This window comes from Zea mays, chromosome 8 (assembly GCF_902167145.1).
Source record: "Zea mays cultivar B73 chromosome 8, Zm-B73-REFERENCE-NAM-5.0, whole genome shotgun sequence".
NCBI lineage: Eukaryota > Viridiplantae > Streptophyta > Magnoliopsida > Poales > Poaceae > Zea > Zea mays.
The window spans coordinates 144,495,023-144,506,931 of record NC_050103.1 but is presented as its reverse complement, the minus strand read 5'-3'; the positions used below and the strand labels follow the sequence as shown (position 1 = coordinate 144,506,931).

The 11,909-nt window shown below is 40.3% G+C and overlaps 1 protein-coding gene across 1 annotated transcript; it reads left to right on the top strand.

Moving 5' to 3' along the window:
* The first annotated feature begins 644 nt into the window (after positions 1 to 644).
* Positions 645 to 3,685, top strand: LOC100274018 (Ribosomal protein L25/Gln-tRNA synthetase anti-codon-binding domain). The gene is made up of 3 exons (NM_001148403.1): positions 645 to 1,095; positions 2,439 to 2,568; positions 2,984 to 3,685. Exons 1-3 carry the CDS (start codon positions 655 to 657, stop codon positions 3,187 to 3,189), a joined length of 777 nt encoding a protein of 258 aa, NP_001141875.1. The 5' UTR covers positions 645 to 654; the 3' UTR covers positions 3,190 to 3,685.
* Positions 3,686 to 11,909: the final 8,224 nt, after the last annotated feature.

Sequence of the window (11,909 nt, the reverse complement as noted above, 5' to 3'; positions counted from 1 at the left end):
ACAAATTTGATGGATACTCAAACAAAAGTAAAACATTTAGACTAAACCGAATAAAAAAGCAAAGGTTTAGCCTGACCCTAAGCCTAGTTTGGATACTTTAGTATTGAGCTCAATCCACATGTATTGAGGTGGATTGAGGTGTAACTTAAACTAGTTTATACCCTAATCCACCTCGATACACGTGGATTGAGGTTAATGTTAGAGTAACCAAACAAAGCCTAAAGCCTAGTTTGGATACTTTGGGATTGGAGTGTTTCGAAGGGATTGGAGAGGGTGCAAATCCCTAATAGATCAAATACTCTCTCAATACATTTTAATCCACTCCAATCTCATTTATTATTAAGTATATCCAAAGTAGGCCTAAGAAGTTACGGAGTGTAAAACAACAAAAAATTCTATATAGGTCCCTGCCACACCTATAGCTATAGATTTACGAAGACGGGATATAAAATTAAAATCCTAATCATTTTCCTTTATAAAAATAAAAAGGTTATGGGATAGAGATATATAATCATGGGTCTCACTGAGCCCAACGCCAAAGCCCACAGTCAAAACCCCCACATCTCTCCACTCCCCAAGAACAGGCCGAGTCACCCAGACCTAGCCACTCCCCAGCAGGCAAGCAACCTCGCCAAAACCCTACGCCGCTCAACTATGCTCATCCGGCGACCGCTCCAAACCCTCACCCTCCCCCTCCTCCGCCGCCACTTCTCCGCCGCCACCGTCGAGGCCTTTGTGTCCCCCGACCAAGCCACCGACCCGCTCTCCCCGCCGTACGACTACCTCCCGGGCCACCCGCGGCCAGACGCTAAGCACAATGAGGTGATCCTCGCCGTCCCGCGCGCCTCTTCGGGGCGCCACGTAGCCGCCAAGGAGCGCAAGGCCGGGCGGGTCCCCGCCATCGTGTTCGAGCAGGAGAACGGACAGGAGGGCGGCAACAAGCGCCTCATCTCCGTTCGGGCCAATCAGATCCGCAAGCTCGTCGACCACCTCGGCCGGTCCTTCTTCCTCTCCAGGCTGTTCAGTCTCCAGGTCTGGTCAGAACATGCCGGGCAGGGCGAACTCATCGAAAGCGTCCGCGTCCTACCCAGAAAGGTGTGTGACTTTTCTGTTGGATTTAATTGTTTTTTCCACAACAGATTTATAGTAATTGCTAATGTCTATTTGTCTGCGATGATGGCATAGGGGTTACTGCAATTTTTTAAAGCTTGCACAACTCAACTGAGGGACGCACAGGCATTATTGTGTAAGAGTGTGGTTAGTGGAGATAGGTGTTTTGGATGGAAAAAATATTTCTGTTACGGTTGTATAGTTGCTCCATTTCTTGGTGAAAGTTATGAAGACGGTGTTTGCTTGTTGAGAAATATGGAAATCAAGAAGATTTAGTGGTGGCTTTACAGCAGTAAACAAATAAAATTCGAATGGCAAAGCGGTCTAGGACTATATGTTTGGTTCCATAGGACTAAACTTTAGTCCCTTATAGTCTATTTTAGTCCCTAAATATGGGGACTAAAAGGAAATCAATCTGATTTCCTCTCCTCTTTTTAGTCCTATCTTTGGTAATTTTGAGACTAAAAAAGAGGGACTAAAGTTTAGTCTCATGGAACCAAACATGCCCTAAGTAGTTCGCTGACCATCAGTTGTTATGCTGGTTCAGAGGTATCTGAGCAAAAGTTCTGTTACATTAGGGCCCGTTTGGTTTCTTTAGTCCAGGGACTAAAAATATTCAAAACGTATTAAATGAATCGTAAGAGGACCAAAATACCCTTAGCATTCTCCTGCCATTAGTGCAACTGAAATAAAGGAGGGGTGAAAAGTGGAATTTATATGGTTTAGTCCCTTTTAGTCACTCCTTGAGAGACTAGAGACAAACAGTTTAGTCCCTGTTTTAGTTCCACCGTTTGGCAATTTAGGGACTAAATGAGACTAAAATGGAGGGACTAATCTTTAGTCCCTCAAACCAAATGGGGCCTTAGTTTATTGAACAAGATGACGACACCCCTTGGTTGAATGTTGTTCCTGTGGTTGTGTTTTTTTGGTTGAACTTTGATCTAGTTGTGGAAAACATGAAATTTACCAATAAACTAGGACAGTTACTTTAAGTGAGCTCACTGTTTGCACTCGTACTAGAACTGTCTGATCTGTGGAATCCATTATCAATTGGCAAATCTCCCATTAAGCAATTCCTTATGCAAATGGATTCATTTTTATCATATGAGCTGCAATTTCAGCTCTTTGTTCTTTGGGTAATCATTATTTGCTGATGATTTTGAGTTGTTTGATTGCCTACTGTCTTTATTGGCCTTACCGCCTTATGCATTATATAACTTTTTAAATGATTGCTCAAAAAAAAAACATGAATATGCTTTTTCTTTACCTTCTATACACACTTCCAGAATTGTGGTGTTGACTAATGTGGGATCTGTTGCGACATTCAGGTACACCTGCATGCAGGCACTGATGAACCGCTGAATATCACATTTATGAGAGCACCTTCTTCTGCACTTCTCAAAATAGATGTTCCTCTGATGTTCATTGGAGAGGATGCCTCGCCTGGTCTCAGGAAAGGTATGTAACATGCTATGATGATTCGTCAATTTGCAGAGATTGAACATGAAATGGGAGGTCTTTGATCTTAGAAGCTCACATTTTCTATCTATATATTTTTTATTTAAATAGAACAGAATGATTAAAAGAAGGACCTGGGTTATTTGTAAATATTTCTCTTGACCGTGCAATGAGAAGTAAAGAGCTCATTTCTGCCGAAAAATATTTAGCTATTCTTTTATTGTCTTGTGGTTTGTTGCTATATGATATGTTCATTCACTTTTGTCTGAATCACTGATCCATTATGCACCTAACATCTCATTTAAAAAATGTTGACCACAATTCTCAAGCTTTACCTGCATTATGGCTGAAACTTCCATATGTGCCTCCTTTGCTGTGTTAACATCTGGACTAATGTGTATAATTGGAACTCCAGGAGCTTACTTCAACACCATAAAACGAACAGCCAAGTATCTGTGCCCTGCTGACATAGTACCACCATACATTGAAGTGGATCTAAGTGAGTTGGATGTAGGACAGAAATTGCTGATGCGTGATCTGAAAGTTCATCCTGCGTTGAAGCTGCTTCATTCGCCAGATCAGCCCATCTGTAACTTTACCGGATCAAGGTCTCCAGAATAGAAGAAGGGAAAATAACTTGCTTCTTTGTATGAGCTGTTTTGAGCACAATAAGGTTTTGTTTCGTACTTGAGTGATTCAGGTGCTACTTGTCCTACTGTTAGGATGAATTGTAGCCAGAGACACCTATTTTTACCTCAGGAAGGGATCTTTTGAGCAGGTAGATGCTACTACAGCTAGACGCACTTGCAAATTGGACAGAAATATGGTCTTCTAGTGTTAACAGAAACTTATGGTGCGGCGAGCAATATTGAAAATTGTTTGCAATCTAATTTAGCATTACGTATTTACAATATGATTTATATAGATAACATAAGTTTCTGAGGATGATCAAGAAAAAACAAGCTTTTATCTTTTGCCATCGTGACGGCTTAAGATCCTGTATCTGTAATCAACCTGTAAGCTCAATATATCCTCAGTAGCCCATCTTCGATACTGGGCTGGTCTTATCACAAAAGATGTTAACTATGCTATATGTCTAGCTCTATGTTACTGATCTTAACACGGGGGATTCATTCATGATGTTTATGTAATTTCGAGACTAATATGAAATCTTGAGCGTATTTAGTAGTATTTGACTATTTACAATAAGCTTGCGTAGTTGAATGAGCTAAAAAGCGTCAATAATTGTAGCGTTACAGTTTTAAAGTTTTATATGATTTTTGGGTGTTGCAGTGACCAAAAAAACATATGGTGGAGTGACCAAAAAAACAGTCTTCTAGTTCCACAACTATCCCATAAGTTAGGCAGGGTTGGTTTAAAAGACTAAAGATTAGTAATTCCTTAATTTTGGTTCCATTCCCTAAATAGCTAAACAGTTAAATTAAAATATAGACTAAACTGCTTTAGTCTCTCGAGGGATAATTAAAAGAAACTAAACTATATTAATTCCACTTTTTGACTCTTATTTATTTCAGTTGCATTAATGATGGAAGAATATTAAAAGACATTTTAGTCTTCTTATGAGTCATTTAATGCGTTCTAAATACTTTGATTCTGCAACCAAATAGGGTAGGAACTAAACTTTAGTCAATTGACTAAACTTTAGTCTCTGGACTAAAGAAACCAAATAGACCCTTAGTTTAGACACATGAACAACTGTTTAGGCGAGGGTTAATAATTAATAGAAATTAAGTTAAGGTTCAAATATATAGAAAGAAAATAGAACCTACAAGTCAAGATTTAGACACATGGATAGTTGTTTAGAGCACTCAACAATGCCTTAAACTGGTGCCTCTAATTGAAATATAGGGTTATACACAGAAAAAAGTTATAGAGCATCTTTTCAAGTGCCTTAAATATACTACACCGTAGTGACCTGGCCTATAATCTAGATTTGAATCTTTATCGTTGGAGTAGAATATTTTGTTTGTGCCTTAAATCCTACAAAGTATACTTATTTTTAAATTATAGGGATACAGGAAGAGGAGGCAAGGCAAGAAGAAGATAGCGACTCCTCTTCAAAGAAAAAGACGGTCAAACAAAACTACTATAAAAACGTCTTTTAATTATCCGTGTATTTCTTACAATGTCAATGCTCATTTATTGTCTATTCCTCTTGGCAAACCTCCTCACTTTGATGGGGATGATTATTCTTGGTGGAGTCATAAGATGCACAATCATTTATTTTCTCTTCATCCTAGCATTTGAGACGTAGTAGAAAATGGAATGCATGTTGTAGATAGTGATGGTGAGAACTACAATACTATTCACATACAAGAAATGATTCATAAAAATACCCAAGCTACTATTGTGCTTCTAGCCTCTCTATGTAGAGATGAATACAATAAAGTTAGTGCCTGGACAACGCCAAGGAGATTTGGGACACTCTTAAGATTTATCATGAGGGAAACGACATCACCATGATCACCAAGATGGAGCTAGTTGAGGGTGAACTTGGGAGGTTCGCCATGAAGAGGGGTGAAGAGCGAACTGAAACGTACAACAGGCTCAAGACCCTGGTGAACAAGATACGAAGCTATGGGAGCACAAGATGGATGGATCGCGACATCCTGCGACTAATGCTAAGGTCATTTACCGTTATTGATCCTAATCTTGTGAACCTTATTCGTGAGTGAAAGTCGCCTAGAGGGGGGGTGAATAGACGAAACCTGAAATTTACAACTTTAAACACACACTAAGTTCGGGGGTTAGCGTTAGAATTAAATTCAAGTCCGAAGAGAGGGAAAACAAATCAAACAAGAATCAAGACGAGTGAACACAGTGATTTATTTTACCGAGGTTCGGTTCCAAAGAACCTAGTCCCAGTTGAGGAGGTCACAAAGACCGGGTCTATTTCAACCATTTCCCTCTCTCAAACGATCACTTAGACCGAGTGATCCTTTTCCTTAATCTCCCGGGTCACCTAGACACCGCAAGGACCACCACACACTTAGGTTTCTCTTGCTTTGATTACAAGTCACTTGAGAAAAGAAATGAGAAAGGAAGAAGGCAATCCAAGCAACAAGAGCGCAAATGAACACAAAGTCTCTCTCTCACAAGTCACTAAGTGTTTGAGATAAATTTGGGACTTGAAGAGGATTTGATCTTTTGAAATGTGTCTTGGAGTGAATGCTAGAGCTCTTGTATTGAATGCGATCTTCAGAAAACTTGGATACCAAAGGTTGTGGTGGTTGGGGTATTTATAGCCCCCAACCACCTTGTAGCCGTTGGTGAAGGCTGCTGGCGATGGGCGCACCGGACAGTCTGGTGCGCCACCGGATAGACACTATTCCTTGTCTGGTGCGCCGCCACGTCACCTAACCGTTAGGGTTCGGAGCTGGTCGACCGTTGGAGCCTTTGTCTTCTTGCGGCACCGGACAGTCCGATGCCACACTAGACAGTCCGGTGTCACACTGGATAGTCCGGTGCCCTCTGACTTTGTTGCTCTGACTCTGCCGCGCACTGTTCACCGTGGCAGGCGCTTTTGCAGTCGACCGTTGGAGCTAGATAGCCGTTGCTCCGCTGGCTCACCGGACAGTCCGGTGGCACACCAGACAGTCCGGTGAATTATAGCGGAGCGCGCCCTAGAATTCCCGAGAGTGGCTGGTTTGGAATTGTACGGTCATGGTGCACGGGACTGTCTAGTGCCCTAATTTTCAGCACACTCAAGTTCTTTGCTCCAATTAAATTGTGTCCCCTAACTGAATTCTTTCTTGGTTTGTGTTGAACTTTATGCACCTGTAATACATGAATTCTAGACAAACTTGTTAGTCCATGTGTTTGTGTTGGTGGTCAACCACCAAAATTATTCTTGGATTTTTAGTGGAGACCATTTTTGGTCAAACATCAGTAGGTGTTAGCCTTCGACATTATTGAAATGGTCATTTAGTCAATTTTCGACATCCTTGGATTTCTAGGGAGACCATTTCTTGGTCAAAAATCCGTGTTGTCGATGCAGTGCCTTGGCAGATGCCGAAGCCACTGTAGCGCATCCTGCCTTAGGACAATGGGTAGGTACAATGTCATGACATCCTCTGCTGCTTCGGCGGCCCAGGCGGTGGTCGTGTAGACTGCCAACCAGCGTCCTAGGTCCTGCTGACCCTATTTCCCTTTCAATCTCCGCCTTTTTGGTGATTGATGCCAACACAAACCAAAACAAATAAAAGGTGCAGAAATGTAACAAGTTTGCATTTATGATAAGTGTGCATAGGTTACTTGGAGTTAAACTAATAGAAAGTATTACTAAGTATGAATGGATTGCTTTTCTTTTATTTAACATTTTGGACCACATTTGCACCACTTGTTTGGTTTTGCAAATCTTTTTGAAAATCCTTTTCAAAAACAAACTCTTTTCAAATAGTCAAAGGTATAATAATATGATTGCAAGAAGCATTTTTCAGATTTGAAATTTCCCCCTTGTTTCAAATGCTTTTCCTTTGACTAAATAAGAGCTCCCCCTGAATGAGATTCTCCTCTTAGCTTTCAAGAGGGTTTTGAAATAGATATTAATTTGAAATTTTACTTTCACAAATCAATTGAAAAATAGGTACAAATTGATACCAATTGAGAATACATCAATTGAAAAATCCATTTCGATTTTTTTTTGAAATATGGTGGTGCGACGGTCCTTTTGCTTTGGGCTAAATACTTTCTCCCCCTTTGGCATAAATCGCCAAAAACGGAGAGCTTGAGAGCCCTTCAATACTTTTTCCCCCATTGATAAAAGAGATATGAGTGAAAGATTTTACCAATTTGAGAGATTGTGGAGTAACGACAAAGGGTAAATGATACCGTCAGAGTTGGAGTGGAAGCCTTGTCTTTGCCGAATACTCTATTTCCCTTTTAATCTACGACTTAGTATTGAAATACACTTGAAAAACACATTAGTCGTAGTCTTGGCATAAGAAGAATAAGAAATATGCATTGACACCGAATGAAAGAGACGTGATCAAAGGTATATTCATGAGCTATGTGTGCAATGTTTCAATCAAAGTTTCGAGAATCAAGTATATTTAGCTCATTCCTAAATTTGCTAAAAGTTTTCTCATCTAGTGGCTTGGTAAAGATATCGGCTAATTGGTTGTGGGTGTTAACATAAGAAATTTTGATATCCCCCTTTTGTTGGTGATCTCCCAGAAAGTGATATCGAATATCTATGTGCTTAGTGCGGCTGTGTTCAATGGGATTATCCGCCATGCGGATTGCACTCTGATTATCACATAGGAGAGGGACTTTGCTCAATTTGTAGTTATAGTCCCTGAGGGTTTGCCTCATCCAAAGTAATTGCGCACAACAATGACCTGCGACAATGTACTCGGCTTCGGCGGTGGAAAGAGCTACTGAATTTTGTTTCTTTGAAGCCCATGACACCAGGGATCTTCCCAAAAGCTGACAAGTCCCTGAGGTGCTCTTTCTATCAATTTTGCACCCTGCCCAATCGGTATCGAAATACCCAATAGGTCAAAGGTAGATCCCTTGGGGTACCAAAGCCCAAACTTAGGAGTGTAAACTAAGTATCTCATGATTCTCTTCACGGCCCTAAGGTGAACTTCCTTAGGATCAACCTGGAACCTTGCACACGTGCATACAGAAAGCATAATGTCCAATCGAGATGCACATAAATAGAGTAAAGATCCTGTCATCGACCAGTATACCTTTTGATCTACAGATTTACCTCCCGTGTCGAGGTCGAGATGCCCATTGGTTCCCATGGGTGTCTTGATGGGTTTGCCATCCTTCATTCCAAACTTCTTAAGTATGTCTTGAATGTACTTTGTTTGGCTGACGAAGGTGCCATCTTGGAGTTGCTTGATTTGAAATCCTAGGAAATACTTCAAGTCTCCCACCATAGACATCTCAAATTTTTGTATCCTGATCCTACTAAACTCTTCACAAGTTGACTTGTTAGTAGACCCAAATATAACATCATCAACATAAATTTGGCATACAAACAAGTCTTTTGTAATAGTTTTAGTAAAGAGAGTAGGATCGACTTTACCGACTTTGAACCCATTAGTGATAAGAAAAATCTCGCAGGCATTCATACCATGCTCTTGGGGCTTGCTTGAGCCCATAAAGCGCCTTTGAGAGTTTATAAACACGGTTAGGGTACTCACTATCTTCAAAGCCGGGAGGTTGCTCAACATAGACCTCTTCCTTGATAGGTCCATTGAGGAAGACACTCTTCACGTCCATTTGATAAAGCTTGAAGCCATGGTAAGTAGCATAGGCAAGTAATATACGAATTGACTCAAGCCTAGCTACGAGTGCATAAGTTTCATCAAAGTCCAAACCTTCGACTTGTGAATAACCTTTAGCCACAAGTCGGGCTTTGTTTCTTGTCACCACACCATGCTCATCTTGCTTGTTGTGGAATACCCATTTGGTACCTACAACATTTTGATTAAGACGTGGAACTAAATGCCATACCTCATTCCTTATGAAGTTGTTGAGCTCCTCTTGCATAGCCACCACCCAATCCGGATCTCTTAGTGCATCCTCCACCCTGTATGGCTCAATAGAGGACACAAAAGAGTAATGTTCACAGAAATGAGCAACTCGAGATCTAGTAGTTACCCCCTTATGAATGTCACCAAGGATGGAGTTGACGAGGTGATCTCGTTGAATTTCTTGGTGGACTCTTGGGTGTGGCGGTCTTTGATCCCTTATTTCTTGATCATCTTCCTTATCTTAATCATCTTCATCTCCCCCTTGATCATTGTCCTCTTCTTGAGGTGTCTCATCCTCTTGATCTTCATCTTCATCAATTTTAGCCTGGTCCTCATATTGAGTAGGTGGAGATGCTTGCATGGAAGATGATGGTTGATCTTGTGCTTGTGTGGGCTCTTCGGATTCCTTAGGACACACATCCCCAATGGACATGTTCCTTAGCACGATGCATGGAGCCTCTTCATCATCTAGCTCATAAAGATCAACTTGCTCCACTTGGGAGCCATTAGTTTCACCAAACACAATGTCACAAGAGACCTCAACTAATCCAGTGGATTTGTTGAAGACTCTATATGCCCTTGTGTTTGAGTCATTACCTAGTAAAAAGCCTTCTACAGCTTTAGGAGCAAATTTAGATTTTCTACCCTTTTTGATAAGAATAAAGCATTTGCTCCCAAAGACTCTAAAATATGAAACATTGGACTTTTTACCAGTGAGGAGTTCGTATGATGTCTTCTTGAGGATTCGGTGAAGATATAATCGGTTGATGGAGTAGCATGCGGTGTTAATCGCCTCAGCCCAGAACCGGTCCGGTGTCTTATACTCATCAAGCATGGTTCTTGCCATGTCCAGTAGAGTTCTATTTTTCCTCTCCACTACACCATTTTGTTGAGGTGTGTAGGGAGAAGAGAACTCATGCTTGATCCCTTCTTCCTCAAGAAATCCTTCAATTTGAGAATTGTTGAACTCCGTCCCATTGTCGCTTCTTATCTTTTTTATCCTTAATCCGAACTCATTTTGATCCCATCTCAAGAATCCTTTTAAGGTATCTTGGGTCTAAGATTTTTCCTGCAAAAAGAATACCCAAGTGAAGCGAGAATAATCATCCACAATAACTAGACAATACTTACTCCCGTCGATGCTTATGTAAGCGATCGGGCCGAATAGATCCATGTGGAGTAGCTCAAGCGACCTGTCCATCGTCATTGTGTTCTTGTGTGGATGGTGGACTCCAACCTGCTTCCCTGCCTGGCATGCGCTACAAACCCTGTCTCTCTCAAAATGAACATTGGTTAGTCCTAAAATGTGTTCTCTCTTTAGAAGCTTGTGAAGATTCTTCATCCCAACATGGGCAAGTTGGCGATGCCAGAGCCAGCCCATATTAGTCTTAGCAATTAAACAAGTGTCTAGCTCAGCTCGATTATCATTAAAATCCACTAAATATAGATGACCATCTAGCACTCCCTTAAATGCTACTGAATCGTCACTTCTTCTAAAGATAGTAACACCTACTTCAGTAAATAGACAGTTGTAACCCATTTTGCATAATTGAGAAACAGAAAGCAAATTGTAATCTAAAGAATCTACCAGAAAAACATTGGAAATACAATGGTCAGGAGATATAGCTATTTTACCCAACCCTTTGACCAAACCTTGATTTCCATCCCCGAATGTAATAGCTCTTTGGGGATCTTCATTTTTCTCAAAGGAGGAGAACATCCTTTTCTCCCCTATCATGTGGTTTGTGCACCCGCTATCGATTATCCAACTTGAACCACCGGATGCATAAACCTACAAAACAATTTTAGGCCTTGTTCTTAGGTACCCAAACTGTCTTGGGTCCTTTCACATTAGAAACAAGCACCTTGGGTACCCAAACACAAGTCTTTGGGTTCTTGTGTTTGCCCCAACATATTTGGCAACTATTTTGCCTGATTTGTTAGTTAAAACATATGATGCATCAAAAGTCTTAAATAAAACATTATGCTCATTTGATGCAGCAGGAATTTTCTTTCTAGGCATTTTAACATGTCTGGTATGCCTAGACCTAGAAGCCTCATTTTTGTACATAGATGCATGGTGAGAAACATTATGAGGTTTCCTAGCATGAATCTTCCTAATCTTATGTTCGTGATAGTTTGCAGGATATAAAATGTAACCCTCACTATCCTGAACCATGAGAGCCTTACCTTTAACAAAATTAGATAGTTTCTTAGTGGCATTAAGCTTGACATTGCTCCCCAGTTGGAAAGCAATGCCATCCTTAATGCCAGGGCGTCTCCCATTATAAAGCATACTACGGGCAAATTTAAAATTTTTATTTTCTAGTTCATGCTTGGCAATTTTAGCAGTTAATTTAGCTATGTGATCATTTTGATCTTTAATCATGGCAAGTTGATCATCAATAGCTTCAATATTTATATCTCTACATCTAGTACAAATGGAAACATGCTCGACAATAGATGTAGATGGTTTGCAAAAATTTAATTCTTCTATCTTAGCATTTAATATGACATTCTCATTTCTAAGACAGGAAATAGAATCATTGCAATCATTCAACTTTTCAATCTTATTAATTAAATTAGCATTTTCAGTTCTAAGTCTAGAAATTGAATTATGAAAAATGCTAAGCTCCTTAGGTAAGTTTTCACATTTTTCTACTTCCTGAGCATAGGCATTTTTCAACTTAACAATTTTTTTGTTCTCTTTAATGAGGAAGTCCTCTTGGTTTTCCAAGAGATCATTATTTTCATTAATGGCTTCTATTAATTCATTTAATTTTTTCTTTTGGTCCATGCTAAGGTTGGCAAAGAGAGACATTAAATCATCTT